Source organism: Xiphias gladius, chromosome 4, assembly GCF_016859285.1.
Source record: "Xiphias gladius isolate SHS-SW01 ecotype Sanya breed wild chromosome 4, ASM1685928v1, whole genome shotgun sequence".
NCBI lineage: Eukaryota > Metazoa > Chordata > Actinopteri > Istiophoriformes > Xiphiidae > Xiphias > Xiphias gladius.
In genome coordinates, this window is record NC_053403.1 from 4,613,512 (window position 1) to 4,634,733 (window position 21,222).

The 21,222-nt window shown below is 39.5% G+C and overlaps 1 protein-coding gene across 3 annotated transcripts in view; it reads right to left on the reverse strand.

Moving 5' to 3' along the window:
• The window catches only part of fam184ab (family with sequence similarity 184 member Ab), a 126,343-nt gene that overhangs the window by 75,047 nt on the left and 30,074 nt on the right, over positions 1-21,222 (reverse strand). For all 3 annotated transcript variants that reach the window (XM_040126120.1, XM_040126122.1, XM_040126121.1), the window contains exons 2-4: positions 4,247-4,366; positions 2,809-2,967; positions 121-360 (exon numbers count right to left, since the gene is read on the reverse strand). In XM_040126120.1, coding sequence (XP_039982054.1) covers positions 121-360; positions 2,809-2,967; positions 4,247-4,366 — 519 coding nt within the window. The remainder of the gene's footprint in view (positions 1-120; positions 361-2,808; positions 2,968-4,246; positions 4,367-21,222) is intronic.

The window sequence follows — 21,222 nt, forward strand, 5'->3', positions numbered from 1 at the left end:
AACAGTTAATATCTCAGTAATCACTGCTGTCCCACTTTCTTGTGGTCTTCCTCGTAGTGATTTAGTTTGTTGCTTTGGCCTTCCGGAGCTGCTCTACTTTCGAAGTAGTTAGTGTGTTACCTCAGCCTTATGGAGCTGTCCCAGTTTCTCCTGGTCTTTACTGTAGTTCGCGTTCTGGCTCTGGTGGCTGCGAAGGAGCTCTTGGATCTCCTGTCTGTGCTGGGCCTTCAGCTCCTCCAGAGCAGCCCTCTTCTCCTGCTCAAACTGTGCCTGGGCCTGGCTGAACGTACGCAGCTTTTCCTCAAAGGACCGCCGCATCTCCTCCACCTCCCTCGACATGGATACCACACGCTGGGTGTGCTGCCAAAGAAGACAGGAATAAAGGACTGAGCTAACAGGAGGATTGATTTAGGGGTTTGTAGGCTTCTTGCACAGTGGGTGAACTTCAAAGCTCCAAGCAAGGTAGTGATGTATTGGCTTGGGGGAATTTGACTTTCTGGCTGCCAACCTGTCTGCTTTAAATTAGCAGTGAAAAACCAGCAAGAACACTAAATAGAAACCAACCATTTGAAGAGTAAGCTATAGGTCAATGTCCAAATATAACAAGAAAACCAGTTGTATTGATATGTCAGTATCAATCAGGCACCTACAGACACAAATATTCAATACTGATGACTGGGTGGGTGGTCTCATTTCTCAAATTCATTTGTAGGTGCAGTAAATAATAATCATCTCTAGGGACCAGATTTACACACAGACTTAAGCCTTTCATTTAATTTAACTGCACAGTCTTAAATTAGCATTTCATTTACTAAAGCAGTAGATAATTACAAATTCACTTGCACTAACTACAAGGTGAAATTTGTACTTGTCTGAAAACAAGCTCACGGGGTTCATTTGAATGGTGAATTTTGTACAACATCGAGCTCTCAAGCAGCTATGGAATCAAATAACGGGAGAACTTTCCTATACTGGAATTACTGATAAATGAAGTTTCAGACATACAAGCCGAGGTCAGGAGGAAGTTGAAAGCTACTGGTTTTTTCGAGATGCCGATACCAGAGCAGGTGGAGGGCGTGACTGACAGTTTTTTCTAGTATTTCAAAGTCAGTAGCATCATCAGGTATTGCACTCATATGACAGCACGATGTATGCTCTGTGAGTGTCACTCAAAATCATCAATCCACCTGCTTTTCCATCCCTTCCCTTGTACCTCAACACAGGGCTGCACATCCTCCACCCTCTGCATATAAATCCAAACAATAATGTCATCCATCTATCTTATCCGTCAACTACTGCATCAATTTGTAGCAGCGTTCACTGTCTTCCACCCACACGCGCAGGGAAAAGGTCATAACACTGGCTGACTGACTTGTATATTGTGCACACACAGTGTGTTGTCCTGAGTAATAATAGACACAGCGGAGGCAAATGACACCATGACGTGAAGAGTGGTAAAGCACTCCCCTGCCACTTAACACAGGAAAAACGGTAGGCTCAAGTCATGACCTATTTTTAAAGAGCCCCTATCAGTACAAGTTAAGGAGGAAGTTAATACACCATCCACACAATGGTCGTTAAACTTTGAACTAGATCATTTGAGGTGTCCCGTTACTCAATTTGAACGGACACGGATATTTTTATTAGGCATGCATAATAAACATAATATACATCAAAGACATGGTGAAGAAACTAATTTGCACTTCATGAGTCGTGGGTAGAATGGATAGCTGTTGGACTTCAAAAAAGTGTAAAAGCATCCAAGAGGCATTGACGACGCACTGAAATGCAATTGTTCAAACCCCCTCGGGAGCTGTTTGACAGGCATGGTCCCTTTGTGGCGGAATGACTCATCAGACTGGATTCAGTCAGCAAAATTCCTGTCTGTCCTAAAAAAACTCCTCGAGGAACTCCAGTACCCCTTCAGAGTGTACTTACTCACCTACCATGCCCCCCCCCCCCCACCCCATCTCTTGATGTTTCTAAAATAAATAGAATAAAAAATTGTCATTCTCTAGGCACTTACTTATGTTACTCTATGCATCCGCAAACCATGTGCAATGTGGAACTGAATGTTAAGGCACTTCTTCTTAAAGACGTTTTCTTTGATCTATTTTGGCTTGGATTTGTTCGTCGCGTTGGACAAAGCATCTGCCAGATGAATAACTGTAAATTTACTCTGAAAAGATGTAAGTGCAGCCGTTTCTTCAAGTCGCGCAGGTAATGTTGACTTCTCCCAACTGTAACTACGCCATATTGGCAGTTGTTCCCCCTGTTTCATTAACCTGAAGCAACAGGAAAAAGCAGCATCCGGGCTTTATACAGGAGACGCACCGAGCCGTTGTAACGTTTCTCTGATCAGTTTCACCACAGAACGATCTGCGTGATTGTGTTAGTTTATGGAGAGCTGTCAACTAGCTACACTGGCTGAAAAGTTATTGTTGTAACTTAACTATTAAAATGTATAAGTCATTCTTCTTCCCCTGTTAATCACAAGTTACCAAACAGCTTCAGGTGCATTTCCACCACCCTAGGGTGGGTAACACTAATTTGCATGTAGCCTGAGAGGACCAAGACAGATTGAAATCCCATTTATGATCTGGCCAACAGAGATGTATGTATGTGGCTAAGCGTAAACCAAAGTGTATTAAATCTCTCTGACAGAGAGCGACTCTCCAGCCGTCACAGCAGCATGGAGAAACAGACATTAGTACCAATTACCTGCAGCTGTAACTGCAGTGTCCTGCAGGGCACAGCTGCCTATTACCAAAGACACACACAGAGACAGCAAATCATTCCTCCCTCTACCTGAGCCTCGGTGCAAAGCTGCATGTCCTCCACCCTCTGACGGTAGCTTTCGAACTCAGCCAGCGCCTGTCTCTTCATCCTCTCATGGAGCTCCATGGACTCCTCCAGAGACTGGATCCGCCTCTTCAGGTCCATCTCATCGCTGATCTTACTCTTGTACTGCAACAAACGTGTAGGACTCGTTTAGGCACACTGTATCCTCCGAATTTGTTGTTTCAATAACAGAAAATGTTTAATCTGTACCTGTATCTACAGCAAAATGAACATACAATCATAGGATACATTTGTCAAATTGAAGGTGAAGTAATTTGTGAGAAAATGTTGTAAAATCCTTTGAGTCGCATCGTTAAGAAATCTCCCAAATTCCCCCGAACTTCATTGACATATTTAGATATTCTAGCAAACAAGCCAACAGAGAGGACAGGAAATGTAAAAGGAAAACTAAATAAAAGTATAAAAGTCTTCTGGCTGACAGTATATAACATTATAGATTTCAGCTTTAATTAAAATTGCACTTTTGAATAGACTGGCTGCGCATAGACTTTAGATTTTGCCGTGTTATGGCTCATTATGAAAAGCACATTAAAAGATTAAATAGATACATTAAATTCAGTTAAATTCACTACACTGCATTCAAATCACACCAGAAAAACCTTCCCCCAGGCAGATTTTGTGAAGAAATATAGCATGTAAATGTCAATGTTGGTTGCACTGCCGTAAGGGAAGCAAATAATTCTCATTAGGAGTGATGATATAGAGACCTAAATTATTAATATTCAGCTGTTTAAGTATTGATGAGTTTGTTTTGAATGTGAACTCGGCTCTCTGGCTCTCTGGCTCTCCAGTGGATCAGCTGCTATGAGATAGCGTGCCCCTACAGAGGAATAATGTATTTCGTATATGTCAGCTGTAGATGAATGTAAGCTATATACACTGATACTGTCTCCTCTTGACTGATTGACCCTTAACACGGTTGACAATTTCTATGAATCCTTTTCCCTGATAAATCCGGTCTTAAACCAACAGCCCAAAAGGAATCAAAGCCCACTCATACCAATGCCAAAATTTACAAAAGCTCCGCCGCACTACTTCATCAATTTAACAAGACAGAGTTATTTATAACTCATGAGTTGTCAGTCATTCCATCCATAATAATGTATTTGCTTATTCTTCCCAGGAAGCGGCAATTGATTACATTACATATTTAAATTAATAGTCATTTACACCCACAACACCCTTCACTTCAAATGTCTGCACGTTAGCTCCCTTCCATGTAAACCACATGAAGAAAGTAAACTTTTCTGACTTTTCTCATCAAAGTGGAAGGAATGCTTTCACTCAGAGAACACTGGCTTTGAATTTAGAAAAGTGAGACAGCATAGTCTAAGTGATAAAAAATAAATGCAAAGTAAGGATAACGGAGGGAAAGAGTATAAACCTGTAATATCTTCTCTCTGGTCTCTGAGAGGATCTGCTGCACCTCCTCTTCATGGGCTTCCTTCAGAGTGGCGATGGCCGCCTCGTGTTCGTCGTTTTTCGTGTTCAGCGCATAGATAACCTGCAACAGAGAGAGAGGAAACGCGATCCAACCAGCTGGAACTTACAGTATGAAGGGCCCATTCTGACATGCTTTGACTGCAGTGTTGAGTGTATTTTGTTCAAAAATTGAAGTGGATACTAGAAATAAAACAGGAAATATCATAGTGCGAGGGTAAAGTAAGGAAAACATTGGGGCAGAATAACACAACCGTACAATAAAAGGAAGGCTGATTTTGAGCTTTTTTTTGTTTGTTTGTTTTTTTAGAATGGAGCTACCAACTCTCAATACCTTTTAAAATGTATTATTTGTAAGGTAGAAAAGCTTCTCATACAGCATTTATAGTATCATAAACCCAAAGTTCTTCACGGAATATCATTATAAAAAATGTATTTATGTTGACTAGCTGGAATTTTAGGTATGAATATACAAAACTAATTTCTGAGCAGTTTAATTAATTAATTTGGGCGAAGAACTGACTGGCCAATGTAAATTTTAACGAGAGACCATCCTCTACCCAGTATGTAGGCCAAACACAACAACTCTTGTCACAGTTTACATTAATCATTTATTATATTATATATTTCCTCAACTCAGCTCACAGATCAAATGCAATGAAGATATGAAGCAGGCAGAGAAATGCAAATTATTGCTGCATTACTGCGTACAGTATATTTTGATGTAAACCCCTTCCAGTCCATGCCTTGATGTTTCAGCTCAGAAGCATCAGTGACGCCCAGTCACAAATTAGAAATCGGTTGATAGTGTGTATTCCTGGGGATAAAAATAACACAAGCAAACTATTGTGCATGAGATTGACCTTTAAATCCATCCCAAAAATACACGCAGCCATCCAGAGAGCCATAATCTGACAGCACAGTGATCCCCTGCTCACTGGCAGAGAGAACCAGAGAGAGAGAGAGAGGGGGAGAGGGAGAGGACAGAAATGGGTTTTACATTTCCACATGAAAAACCATGAGACATTCTTCCCCATGCTTCTCTCCCTGCGAGAGAAACAAAGCTATGTGTTGCCACTTTGAAAAAAAACAGTCAATAATTCAGCACATTGAACTGTGCCACGGTGCTAAAGAGCCTTTGTTTACTTTGGACCAAAGTCCGTTAACAGAATAAGAAAAGGGAGCGCAGGGAAAAGAGGAGAAAAGAAGGAGGGCAAAAGCTTTCTTCGAAACAATGACATCCACTTTCTATGCCTTGCCATGCCTTGCCGAGGGATGAAAGGATTTAGGTTGACTAGTGGTGGTATTTTTCAAATTCTTATTTGTTTATTCCCCACACACACTTTGTTTTTGCTGACAGCCAAAGAGCATTAGTCAATGAGAGAAACTAAGGCGCATTATAATCAGAAGGTATAGAACCATGGGAGTTACCCACTCATTTTATTTATTTATTTATTTTTGCTTAAGCAGGTATAATTTTACCATGTTAACCACCCTAATTTTGCATGTTAGAACGCTAATGCGCTAAACTAAACAGCAACTAAACAATTTGCTGGTTAGCAATAAACACAACGTACAGCTGGAGCTGTGCTACAAAGGGGTACACAAATGTTTGACACGAATGCCAAATTTCATGGCAATCCATCCAACAGCTTTTCAGATGTTAAACTCACAAATCACACATGTCAACCTCACGGGGGCGCTAGAGGATAGGTCAGGGGATCATGAAAGTCAGTAGGTTTCATCCTCTGGGGACCATGAGTGTCTGTAAAAAAATTTCATGGCAATCCATCCAATAGTTGCTAACATATTTCAGTCTGGAACAGTAATGGACAGACCAACAGACCATGGTTTCCCTCCATCAATTCCCAATATCCGAATTTTTTACTCCTCAAAATCAGTAACGGCAGTGTCAGCCGGGCTCTAGTTGTAAAATAAAGCTTTAAAGTCAAGACAGGTAAAGTTAATTTATATAGGCTGAAATCACAAGTTTATCCCAGAGGGCTTTACATTTGTACCTCTCATGGCAAGTCTCTTTCAATGCTTTTTCATGTTCGCAAATGTGGAATGAAATGTCCGAGAGACAAACCATGAGGAGCCAAGTAAAGCTGAGAAAATTCAGTTTGTTCCAAAATAAAACATCTTTTCCCTCACAAGTCTAAATTATTCAGCCAGCTCAGTCTCTCATCAGCTTAGGAAGTGAATGGAGCAGACATTAAGAGTTAGAGGAGCTAAAATCTCCATCACATCCCGAGAGTCATCAGCACACTTCTGCAGATGAAATGCCATAATCATAATGCTGTGGGGTCTGCTTAGACACATACACACACACACCAACAAAACAGAAAACATACTGTAAGTGTATGCACACAAGTACTGAAGTAAACACACACACACACACACACACACACCAGCAAAGACTGTCAAGTGTCTTCACCCGTGTCCAAACTCATCAGTGTAATTTGCCCGCTTGATGATCAGAGAGACGAGGCAGCGACAGCTGTGTGTAAATGTGTAAAAGTGTGTGCGTTTGTATGTGTGCGCCGGAGAGACAAAGGCTGCAAACATTGCCGTCACTCTCACCATGAGGGATCAACCAATATTGAATCTTGGAAGGCAGCAACATGTCAAAAGCTGATATTGCTTTAAAGGGGGCTGCAGATACCTGCCAATATTTTGGTTCAATATTCACAATATTTGAATATGACCTTATTCATATAAGGGATTTACTTATGTGAGCCATGGGTTTAATGCTATATAACAACATTTGGAAGGAAATTCTCAATATTGTAGGTATCATAACATAACATATAGACACACATACTCAGGGCTAGCTAAGGATCCATCCTGACTTTTGGGGCTTAGTGAGTACTACAGTACACAAGATTTAGGGGACTTTCTTACCCTTAACTGATCCTTTCAGGCAGTGCTTACTCCCAGATTGTGTTTGTACACAGAGACTCAAAGAAAGTCCTGTCTTACGGTGGAATTATGATTCTCCATTGAGGTACTGTCAACTGGCAGGTACATACAGAGTTTGACTTATTATTCTTCTATGTTCACCAGCTAGTTGTTAAGTTTGTCTGTCTGCCGTTTGATGCTGAGCAGGTAGTGTGCAGTGGGTTTATCAAGACTTTTCTGCGGGAAAAAAAGCTGCCTGCTGTTGCTAGAGACGACACCGTCGACAGGGAACCGAGACATTAAAGGTGGCGGCACTAAAACCAAAACAGTGAGCTCAAAAACGCTAAAATGCTCCTCAGAACTGAGGGGAACTTTAGCAGTGGGTGGGTTTGTCACTACAAGAAACCTCTTTCACATTATTATTTCCAGTCATTTCATCCATTGTTTAGTTCAGCTCTAAGAGCATTAGCTCGGGGGAAAGAGTTGCTTGCTAGCTATGAGCAGAACAGGAACACAAAGCTAACATGCAGATAAAAGAAAAGTGAATTTTTAATTTTTTTGCTTGTATGCTCAATGCTCTGGTAGCTGGTACTGTTTTTGGTGGTTATTTTTGTCTTCACAGTGTATATTGACCTTCCATATGTACATAAAGCAGTAAAGGTACCTATACTGTACATACTTGCAGTAGGAATTTTAATTATCCATTCATTGTTTACAGGCACTTAAAGTAACCTTAATACTGTAACCTGTTTTGTGTTATACTTCGTTATTCTTTTATACCATGGAATCTAAATTTAGTTCAATTCTACTGAGTCTAGACTTAAATCTCACTATTGCAAAAGTAAATGTCATTGCTAAGGTGATTTATTTTGACTTATCAAATACATTTTTGTGCCAGAATAAAATGTGAGCTCCCTTTTATGAAATGCAGTGCTGGTCTGCTGAGAGGCATATGTCAGTGTGTGTGCATGTTTATAAAGTGTGACTGTGTGAGAAAAAGAGAGAGGGAGAGTATGAGACAGAGGCAGAAAGAGCAAGAGAGTGAATGGGAGAGAAAGAATGAGAGAATGGGAGAGAGAGAGAGAGAACCTTGGCCTGGTAGCAGTGATCCTTTCTCATCTCCTCGGGTCGATTGGTCCATGTCCTTGGAGGAGTTTGCATAAATGACAGTGATACAGGCAAATCGATAAGGTGACAGAGAAATGCCACAAATTCCATCCATCAGCAGGGAGAAAGTCAGAGCTGAGAAGCTCACTATGACTATCAGCAGGCATGCTACAGCTGAATCCCTAGTAGCTGTTCAATGAAATAGGACTCTGCTGTCAAACACTGTAAAATCTGGGGGGAAAAAATGTCGCTTTCTTCACCTTTTTAACTTTCTTAGCCTTTCTAACCTCTGTTGTACTTTTTTGGCTTTGCTATTCCCTCTATTCAAAACAACTATATAACCTTAAGGATATTCCAGAAATGTAAACTTAGGTCTTTCTTTCCCCTCTTGCACTTTCTTAAACCTTTTCCACCCTTTTTGTTTGGATCCAGTGCTTAATAAGTAAGAATGTCAAATTGTGAATATACTGTATTGTACTCTTGACATTTACCTGTCAAAATAAACTTCAGAAAACACAAACACAAACCTATACACAAACTGTAACTATTTCAAAACGCAGCAAATCACTGTGTCCCATAAAGAAAAATGATAATTAATTTTTGAAAATACTAAAAATCCATGCTGCACTGGCGGGTTTGTTCACTTATTTTAAGAATATTAAACTTTAGGGACTAATCACCAGAACGATTAGGAATTGACACATCTTACAACATCTCCCCTTTATGTCTTATATAAACCTATTTTTGGCTACTATAATGATCAACACTATAGTCAAAACAAAACAAAAAAACCAAAAAGTTTCATCGAAACAAAAACAAAATCCCTGCACAAGATTACAACAATAGCAGTTTGAGGTAGTCGCCAAATGAGGTAAGTTATAACTTTTTAATTAGGTAATAAAAAACCAGATTCTGTGTTATGATCAAAGCAAAATATGCTGTTTCATCTTCCCGTCTCCAACACTCTCAAATCTCAAATTTTGTCACTCTAAATTGCTTAGGAGTGCTATTTTTAGACTTTTTGCTTTTTGCCACTGCCAGCGTCACCTAGATGGTCCCTCTTTTCCCTCAGGAGGAAAAAGGTGCCGAATATTTTTGCAAGATGCTGGTTTATAATTACATATTTTGCTGATTTGTCGCTGTGTTTCTAAAGCCAAGAGGAAAAGGAGATTTATAGTGTGGCTCTATATCTCTCTAAAAATGCATTTACAGTAACATGTAGGGTTGGATTTACTACAGATCTAGAGTATTAAGAGAGTAATCCAAAGCCACTATAGGACATAACATCAAAACATGAGGCATTTATGGGTATAATGAGATGATTATCAACTTCTGATATCCAGCAGCGCCTCGTGCATTGAGAGATTTAACTGTAATTGGAAGGGAAAGCAAACAGTATGCTTGGATTGTAAAATTCAGCTAATTCTTTATGTAAGTAATATAACCACCACCAGAGAAACAGTAAATGAAATGGTGTTTGTTAGACTCCAATGTGCTGCCAAAGTCTTTGAACTGGCAGGATGAGGGCTACCAAAAAAAAGTCCAGTAACACTGCTAAATGCAAAGGGATCACAAAAGTAACTGAACTAGTCCACAGACCATAGAAAACAAACATTAGGTCAGTTTGCACCCAAGTGTGAATACAAAAATGACAGTAGGTGCCATATTTTGTTCCTCTGGATGGGTGTCATTGGCTTTGTAAAAATCAAAGGGAGATATAAAAGGTGGAAAGATGATGGTTCACTAAAGGAACAAGGTTCAAAGGATCTAATGACTCTTAACAAACTCTGACTGGCAGCAATTTCCTTGACATGAACACACACACATCCTCACACACCCAGCTCATCTCTCAGCTCGAGTCTCTCCATCTGCTCATGAGACTTTGATGATAATGACAATGTCTAATGACGACCATTTCACAACCTTAACACCAGCTAGCGGTAAATTTCCCCCCCATGGCAGTAGAGCTTTGTCTTACGAGTGCAGTAGGTGTGGGCACATAAAGGAGAGTGGCGGAGAGTGATGATGAAGGGATTGAAGAAGTACTGTTGACTGCAGTGCAGTTAGAAAAACTGAATGGCTGCCATCTTATATATTAGAAATTATTTTTCTTTTTAAATTCATAGTTAAAGGAACAGTTTCACAAGCTACTGGTCCCGGCCAAGAAATAGTCCCGACATATAACACCTCATAAAACTGCAAAATTGTTTTCACGCTTCTGTTCTTGTATGAATTAAACAAACATGTTCATTAGTGAGCTTCAGAGGTCCTGGCTTGTGGGTTGTTGACATATATGAGAGTGGCAATGATCTTCTCATCTAACTTTCACAGAGTGAACGCAGCAAAGCAAATTTCCCAAAATGCCAAACTATTCCTTCAAGATCAATTTTGTTTTCCAAGAAAGAAGAGAGTGGAAGAAAAACCTTCATAAAAACGTCAAACAGTATGTCACATTATTTCAGCCACACATTCCTGCAGTAAGTCTGCAACATACAGTGGCATGCAGTATATTATAAAAGGTAGTCAAAAATTATTATGGACATGGAAGATTATGGAAAATGTTTTATCATTTAGAATCATCCTAACCACTTTTTGTGACCCCCTCCCATAATTTCTGCTCAATCACAGGTGATTCAAAAGTAAAGCCTTGCAAATATCAATGACTGTATTTTGGTGGTAAGGTATTGATTTTTGCACACTTGGGGATAAAATCGTTAATTGTATGGAAGACGGGCAATGAAGAGAAGCAGCATTTAATTGCTGCGACAACTATTGATGTGTCGTTTTTTTCGCAGAACCCTTTTAGAGCAGGGGCTGTTGCAGAGGGTAGTCAGTTTAGTGGAAAACTGGTTTATCAAGCAATTAACTTCATCATTACTGCTGCATGCCAAACTATTGTTCTGTTGATGGGAAACCGGCCTCGTTTTCTTCTTTTTCCTCATTTCTTTCTCCTCTATCCCAAGACATAACTCTTATTACATCCAGTGGAGCAAATACAGTCTACTTTAGTAATGTTGTCCTTCACTAAAGAAATCCCGACTTCATGAAAAACTCTTCTGCTTTCTTTCACATAATTATTTTTTGGTTGATTGAAAAAAAGTTAAATTCTGTTTACTTGAGTATATTAGTTTATTCTTGAATTTATTTACCTCGTACACTTACATTTTTTTTCTGAGCTCTCATATATCGTGGTCTTACTCAGCAAATAGAAAATTCACTGAATATATTGAATTGTTATGTTTGAAATGTTATAAAGATACATTGGTTATTACGTTACACAATTGGGTCATAGGGTGACACCTGAACCAGTTCTATTCACTGATGAAGACTGTGAGCTGCAGTTGAAAGCTCCTAAAAGCTTATATGATGACCTTGAGTTGAGATTAATTTGTCATACCGTATTGTTGTCCATTTGCAGATAATGCTTCATAGCTATATCTCCCCTCCGGACCATAAACAAAAACCAACTGACTTTTGTTAACCAAGATCCTATCGCCCAATCGGCATCATGTATCATGTATATGTGTCAACCCACATATTGTACATCCTGGTGGTATTTTCGACCTAATGTCTGATAACTATAATCAATCAATGATTGGAACCAATTTTTTGATTGGAACCATTGGAACCAGACTGTTAAGTTTCAAGGTACACTGCAATTCATTCCAAATGTACGGTGCAAAAAAAAAATCTAAAAGCAGTCTTTCCCAGGTATCTGTTAAACCTAGGGACCTGCAGCATCAGCCAGTCCTGAGAACAGGCGTAATGTGTTCAAACACTCCAGCCAATAAGTGATGTCAAATATGAGGGCAATTTTTGGAGAAGATCTTTATAAATAAATAAAAATGCTTTTCTCCTCTAATGGAAAGGGAAAGCCAACTCACTTTCTGAAACAGAATACAGGGACTAGTTCCATAGATTTCTCAAGTTAAAAATAAATAAATAAAAATATAGCATTTAGGGGCACAAGAGTGGATGTTGCCACATGTTTGTAAATCACATCAACATAATCTAACACTGAGAGAAAGATTGCTTCCACAGTCCTCCGTGTACAAAACACAGGGAAATAAGACATCTTTCTCTATAAAACCCGAGCCTTGCTCTTCATTTTTTTTTTTGTTAGTGCATCAACATGTGGTTTAAAGGTGAATTTATCATCAATCATGATGTCTAAATATTTATAATTTTGGAATAAATAACTGTACCATCTGAAGTGGAGATTTGGAGAGTAGTCACTGTCTTTGGCTCTAGAAAAGAGCATACATTTTGTTTTATTGGCAGTTAATAATACTTAAGAGTTAAATAGTTTAGGATCAATAACTGCATCTTTCAAAGCATTGAAAAAAAGCTGCAGGTTTTTAATAACCAATTTTAAAGAGTCAGCCCAGCAGTACAAAATAGTATCATCTGCATAAAGATGGATTATAACAGGTTTGCAAAGACATGATTTATTTATATAAATAGTGAACATGGCTGGTCCTAAGATGGAACCTAGTGGGATGCCTTTTGTTATTGATAAAGCCTCTGATTTAGTATTACCCACTTTTACACACTGTTGTCTGTCAGAGAGGTAATTGTTTAAAAATCTACAGGTATTAGGATCAATTCCAATTTTAGATTAGTCTTTGCAGGAGGAGGGAATGATCGACTGTATCAAAGGCTTAAGACAGATCGGCAAAAAGAGCAGCAGAGTGCTTCCTGTTGTCTACAGCTTTAACAATATCATTTAGAAGTAGGGAGGTAGAAGAGATGGTGCTATGATCTGTTCTGAAACCGGATTGATTTGAGTTGATGTTTAATTGATGGTTTTGAATACCACTTTGCTGAACAATGTGATGAGACATGAGTGCAAAAGCCTCCTGAGCTGCAGTGAGGTATATTATGAGGTAATTTAAATTATATTCTAGACTCATTATTTTTTAATCATTGTCTAATTGGAAATTAAATTTCTAATTTTGAATGTGAGACTGCGGTTAAAGCTAAAGCTATTTGCAGATTACACCCAATACTGGTATCAGTGACCTTTCAGAGTCCACCTCAACTCTGCAATGTGCTGCATTACCATTTCAACTTTCCCCCACCACCGTCTCAAAGTTTCATATTTCTAAACAGAGAAATGCAGAGAGGGGAAATGTGCCATCTCATTTCTACAGCCTCAACATTATGTGTTTACTGGGAGTGAGTTTAACGAAGCACAGAGAGAGATAGGAGGCCTAATTACTTTAATTATAATGTGTAGCTGTGATATTCTAAACTGTAAGGTGCACCTTAATCCGCCAGCTAATTATGGGACATTCTGTTGTGGTGTAAGTGGCGGTGCTGTTGAGAAGGGGCTGAGCAGTTTGGCCTTAATTAAATGCTGAATCTATGATCAGTGGATCAGCTCTTTTAGTATTATACCAAATAAACTGCATCAGCACCAGATTTTAAATGAAGGAATCTGTGAAAAAAAAAGCCGTGACTTGCTTGTTAGAATTCCCTTCTGTCAACTGACTAGGGCAGAAAACCAAATGAAGTGAAGCTCATTGCAGACTGCACATGTTTTCCGGTTTGTTTTTGGGAAAGATTTTAATGCAAATGCCTTACAATGCCACTCACCACGAGAAGATTTCTGAGACGATAACACTGGAGTCCCTCAGTTATATACAGACTCTGGTGTACTCCATGTTAATATTTACTTCAATATACCGTTTCTGAATAGAATATGAGATTTAGAAAAATGTGTATATTGTAAATGGACTTAGGCCATAAAATAAGAACCTCTACCAAAGTGAAACAGCAATGCCTCACACTTTCCAAGTAAAAGATGTAGTCACATAGTCCTTTTTTTCTTTTTTATACTTGGAAGTGAATATTTTCCAACACTGAGGCACAGGTCTGATAATTTTTCTAAAAACATGAGAAGAACAGATAAAAAGTGAGAAGTGGACAAAAATGCTTTACCCTATCAAAAAAATATTTGAAAGGGCATTTCACTTCAAAAAAAAGTTTCCAGCGTGACTGTCCACTTACAATCAGACACTGTGATATCAAAATTTGGCAAGAAAATGTTGCTCAATATAAAGTGAGAGATCTTGTTAAATTATTACTGAAAGGTTTAGCAGCTAAAAGTATTTTTAATCACACAGTTTACCCACCGCAGTGAAAACCAAAGACCTGTCACAGATCAAGCAGAATTTCACATTATTCAAACAGAGGGTCCCATTTAACTCATTTAAATTTTACTCTTAAATATATTTGTTTTGATGGGAAAAATTACCCACATATTTTTATTCCGGTTTATTTACTCACTGCCTTGTCTTCTCTCTGCTCTGTGTTTGGCAGGCACAAGACTAGCACCTCATCCATTCAACAGCAGACATTAAATGTTACAATTAAAAGACTAAATAGAAGTCATCAGTTTTCAAATTCCACTTGTAGTAGCTTAATTTGCAGTAATGCATGACTGAATGAGAACGTTTTAATTTAACTGTACCAGATTTAGTAAGACTTCTACATCTCGCTCAGAGCTCAAAGACAAATATGTTATTTACCACAAACAGGCTCGGAGCTAGTGAATTCTGCATGTAAACAGTGATCTGCACTGTTGTACTTTAAGCATATGCATGTAAGGAAGGAATATGCAAATAGCAGTAATTCCAGCTGAACACATTAACCACTCATGATAATTCTTTTTTCAGGTTCTTAAGCGGTGAATCTGCACCGGTTTATTAAAGGAGTCTTTCTCTATGCAGGAAATATCGCTAAACACAGGTGTCAAAACAAATGTGTAGAATAAATCTAAATCCACATCTTAAATTTGGTTTTGCCAGCGGAGTATTTTAAGTTTACCAGCTGTTGGCAAGACAGCCAAGATCCAATACTCTGGCTGGATATTGAACCAGTTCTACCGGCCAGTGCTGCCAATACACATGTAACCTACAGTAAGAGCATATGTCTGTGTGTACTCATGTGTGTTGTTATTGTATTACGTAATCTAAACAGTAGAAATGTGTCTAATTGAACAATAAGCACCATCTGGGGCCATTAGTAAACTGTAAGTTGTCAGTGCATTTTGTTGGTCATTCTCCTCTTTAACACACACACACAAACACACACACACACACACACACACACACACACACACACAGACACACACACACACACACACACACACACACACACACACACACACACACACACACACACACACACACACACACACACACACACAGGAGCATATCTTAACTATTTTATGGAGACAGAAATTCAGACAAAATGGATCCACCACATCTTCCTTATGTCGGTAATATTTTTTCAAAAAGGCACCAGTGATCGTACAATTTGCACATGCACACACACTGAGTGTTAAGGGACATGCCTTGGCTTCTTCCGTGTCTCTGACGGTTTGGATGGATAAATAAATGACAACATGGGGCTTTTATACATATTACATTAAGGCGGGTTTATCTGTGACAGATGCACACTCATGCCCGTGTCACAGAATTAATGGCGATAATGTCTTTGTGCACTAGACTGGTTGTCTCTGGTTGGCGCTATGTGATTTTTTAAAATATTTTTATAACTAGCTCAGCTTTCAAATTCAGCGCTCAGAAAATGCTGGAATGTGCACGTTTCGCAGCTATGGCATGTGTTCCTATGTCGATATTTTTGATGAAAAGTTCAAAGTTGAATGAGAAAGCCACGATACATGATGCCGAGATTTATGCAGAAATCAAGGCACAAAGTCAAAGCCACAAACACACTTCATCTCAGGCTGGTTCACTGCAGGCATTGTTGATAGTGTGCCTTGATTGCCTGGCTGTTAGGACTTTTGTTTTTCTATTAAAATATCCTTATAAAGGGGCATCCTGCTAAAGGTTCATCTAACGCAGCAAGAGATCCATGTCTTTTACTCACCATTTTTTTTCGATATGTTGGAAATGTTACTCTCGCATGAAAAAGAAAGAAAGGAATTTAATTAACTAGATGACATTTTTAGCATTTGATGTAACCAGGTCTGATTTTTAACCAAAATCCTAAAAAGTCCAATAAACTGGCCTTCTTAGGATGACTGGAGCGCTAACACATATTAGGTACACAGTCATCTATAGCGGGAATGATAAAGTAAGATGTCAAAGAGTCTTAGAGCCATGTGAACAACAAAATCGGCTTCTGGGCCTAGTTTTCTGAGAGGGTTAATCCTGCTCTCGTTCTCTCTCTTTCTCTCTTTCCAAGGATTTAGTTCACTACTGAATTTAGCTAGAAAACTATCAGCTGTACTTGTTTTCTGACGGGCTTCATTCAGCCTTTGTTGACACCATAGTATTTGAGAAAGCACTTAAAGAAAAGATGCATATTTACCAAATGCAGTTTCCCTAGGAATTATGTTCATAGTGGGCTTTTAACTCCGCACGTCACTATCCATGTCCGATGCCTACGTTTAGCACCAATGCGGGAAATAATGCGTCCTTTATATAATCAGGCGTAGAGTAAGGATGTGGCAGTCAGGATGATGGATGGGCGTGTAGGGACTTTCAGGCAGGTGGTTTTCTTTTGCTCGACGACGTTTCCCTAACATTGACCACACCTTCGCCGCAGTTTATTTGCCATATGCACACATACCATCATTTACAGACTTCCCACAAACGCAGCAATGACATGGATGTGGCTGTACTTTATGCAATAAAGTTAAAGCTGTGAGAGGATGTCAGATGCATAAAGGCACAAGTAGAATCTTTTCATTAGTATTTTACTATCTTTGTGAGAGTATAACAATAAATTCCCTCTTGACCTTAAAAAAACATGGGGGTTCTTTGCCAATAATCAGCCAATAATACATGAATGTGTTGTGAATGTGACATATTCACAATCTTGTCTTGTTGCCACCTTTATCTGCAGACCTCACACAACTTTGTGTTTTAACTACTGAGCTATAAAAAATGTTTTTGCCTCTTAAAATTGGTATCATCAGCATAACTGTCATCATGATAAAAAAAAAAAAGAAAAGCTGCTCTGCATCTGCAGCTGTTTTTCAAGTAGAAACAGCATCAAACAGATGCACCACTGAGCCGATGGCCTGCAGCCAAAAACACATTGATTTGAGCAACTTGATTATTTCTGGTTTTATTTCCACCCAGTTATCCTGTTATCTCATCTGCTGGCTCACTCCCATTTCATGCCTCCTCTGACCAATCAGACTGAATTGACCCAGAGTTCAATTACAACTTCAGAAGTGAGACGCTGCTTTCATTGTAGCAGAAACAGTTCATCATCAGTTAGTACTGGTTAATTAATTGTCAAGGACTATTAAAGTTGATCAAATTTGCTGATTTTTAAATAGCAAAAAAAAAAAAAAAAGACGGATGACCTGGAGGACCAAAACACCAGCCGACAACCATGAACGTGCAGTATACAGCTGCGTAGCAGGTAGCTGACAATCTTTATCAGGTCTGATTAATGTGTTGGAAAGAGGGACGAATGGAGACGCTTGCATCCTCCATGCAAGCGTTTGCTAACTGTTTTTTTACTGCCACTCCCATTTATCTTACATCAGTAAGTTCTTTCCTAGAGATTTCATAACCAGCCCTTTCTCTTCCCATGCTGCTGCTGCCCATGAGAGAGAAGCTGAATGGGATGGGTGGGAGCAGGGGATTAAATAAGTGGAGAGAGTTTATCATTTATCCCTCAATCCATCCACTCCTCTCTCACCACTGTCACCCACAGGCTCTAAGCAAAACACGCTGATCTGATTACATTTGTGAATGTGTGTGTGTGAGTTTCAGAGAGAAATGTGTGTATTTGAATTACAGGAAACACAACCCTGTGAAGAACGGAGCGAAGGCAGTGGAAGCTTAAATCCCTCACAAAGGCGGTGTGATCGACTGCTGAACTGTGGCTTTTTCGGAGCTGCAATGAGGTTTTGATAGACTGCAAAGGACAACATCGCTGGTAAAGGAAAAGCGCTGGTTGTTTTGCCACAAAATGTAGTGAATAGCTCTGTGGTGGTGGTGACATAGATGCATGGACATTAGGTCAGGCAGGCTGTCCTGCGGTCAGTAATCTCCCAGCGGACCTGTAGACTGTGGGACAAAAATAAACAGTGGCACACAGTGCTCGATAAAAAACACATTTTAGAACTGAACACAGCATACACGAAAAATTAAAACCACCTACAGGCATAATGGAAACAAAGTATGTTGTACTTAATAATAATAATACATTTAAGAAACAGTGTAGGATATGTATGTAGCTATTATTGTATTCATTAAAATATGTATTTGCAAATTAACCGTCCTAACCTTTTAGTGTTTTTAAATCTACAGAACTGCTGTGTGATTTTTTTTCTGTCACTTCTTTCATGTTCATTCTCAGTCGCTCTGCAACAAATAAAAAAAAACCCTTCATCCACTCCTCCCTGTGTGGTTTTATCATTTCAGAGAAAGAAGAGAGGAGGAAAGCTCCTGTGTGAGAATGGAAGAGAGGAAGAGGCAGAATTAATCTGTGTGTGACAAGCAGCAACACATTGTGCTGTGTGTGTGTGTGTGTGTGTGTGTGTGTGTGTGTGTGTGTGTGTGTGTGTGTGTGTGTGTGTGTGTGCGCTTTCACATGTTTCTATCACTACTTTGATCTCAGAAAATGTCAGCACAGGAAGGGAGAGCTACATAAACACAAACAAAGAAAGTGAAGAACAGGTTTTTCAGTTTGAGGTCCTCTGTCCCTGTTGAACATACAGAAGTGTGTGTGTGTGTGTGTGTGTGTGTGTGTGTGTGTGTATCTGTGTGGGTGAACAGCCTGGCAAATGCACAGGACTCTGAGAAGATAAGACGGTAGAAGATGAGAGAGTCTGGAGCACTTTTGCCTGATTTATGGCCTATGAGCCACTGCTGCACCCTCTTCAGCATCATATCAAAGATTGAAAGCACTGTATACTTCGCACTGAAAGTAGACAGTGACGTCCAACATGGTTACTGCCCCACCTTCATGTTTTGTTGATCAGGCTAAAGCTGGCTGAGCACCTTGACTGGATTTTTCCGTCAGAATCCGAGCTGCCAAGAAGCAGATGGTCTTATGGGTCTCTGTGCGATTGCACGTTCTTGCCAAGATGCCATGTAGCACCACATATTCAGCCTGAAGATCAACAGCAGATTAATCCCAGGATTCTGGGCTTTCCTGCCCAGATTCTCTCCATGTTTACGAATCTAGTAAATAAAATATTGCAAAATTGTAAAGCCCTTATGTAGTACAAAATAAATGTCTGATTACAATTACGGGGAAAAGAAACATTTAGCCAGTTCTCAGACAGAACACGCTTCTTTCTTTGCCTCTTGCTGAAAACACGCTGTCATGTTATTAAAATTTCCATAATCCTCTACCTGCACAAATCAGTGTAGATTATTTCCTTTATAGCTGCTGTAAAGACATTTAAATTCTGTACATTTGTTCTAAGCAATAATCACTACATTTTCTCACAAATTACTGTTTTGCCGCTCTCTGACTGATACAATAACATCAATTTAAAGCAAAGCCATGAATGCTTTTACATCTGGCAGCTGGAAGTCAGACCAATCCGCAAACTACGGGGCTCTCTTTAGATGAAGACAACAAGGAGCGGAGCAGTTTTTTTATAACGTGAATTGAGTGCTGTGTTTGGTTTGTGGCGATGGTTCGCAAAAGGCTAATCCTGATGCCTGCAAAGTAAATTTGGTCTACATCTTCCGATGATGTCTCTAAGCCAAGCAAATGCCAATTTAACCTTACCAGACCACAGTGAACACAGGGATATATGTGAGCTGGCGTAGATCGGCTGCAGGGATAGAGATATTTTAGGTTTCCAGTTGTTGAGGAATAATAAGAGAGCAGCCAACAGGGGCACAAATTGACTGACAAAAAAAGAAAACAGTAACAAGCAATTAGCACGAAAGAGACAAAGAGAAATGAGCCTCACCTTTACCAGTAAGCCACTCAATCTGTCTTTCAAGCCATCTATCCATCACCACAGTAAAGAACTGTTCACACTGAGCTGTAGGTTCTGATACGTTGACAGCACAAGGGGTATACTGACAGCATGCTGCGTTATGCATGTACAGTTGTTGTTGTGCTGTCACGGCTTTAAACGTGTTGTCATGATGAAACTCCCACCTCAGCATCGGCATTCAACATGAGGCGTGGCTGCGCCGCCAAATGGCAGTTTGCACAATCAAAGAAGATATGTTTGTCAACGTGACGTCTATAGATTGACGAATTAAAGTTTTTTCTAAGGCGGGGACAATTAACGACGGATGATGGCCATGGAGAACAGTTTAGACATTGTGATGTAAATGATGATTCACTGGGACATAACATACATTATGCAAATGTTTGTGTGTTAACGGGCATGTTTTGGGCTTTTTATTCATTTATTCAATTCACAGCAGAATTAATTGTCCACACTTTTAAAGTCGCTACGCGTTACAGCTGTCGGTTTTTGTTTGAAAAGTAGAACTTTCTTTCGTACGTGGGAAAAAATGCAAAATTTACAGTCAGTAAACGCAGCATCATCAGAGTAGCTGACCCTTTATAAACTTCAGGATCAAATGAAAAGAGACAGGGTGATCATTCATATGGGGACAAGGATGCACTTTCTGAAAAGCTCTCCTTTAAGGGATTCATGCTGCATTTGTTTGCACACACTACAAATGACATAGGTAGTTGTGTGAAGAATGAAAAAAGAAAAGCTTGAGAGAGAAGTTCAAATCCTGCTTTCTTTTTCTCACAACCGCAGAGTGAAGCCGGCATACTTGTCGGATTGACGGTGTCAGAAAGTTACAGAAATTGACAGACACAGACCCCCCAAATCCAACATCAGAGGTTTCAAACAGTTCGATGATCCGATAAACTCTTCCTTTGAAGCATACAGAAGCCTTAACACTGTCCTTCTACTTCTTGACCTCT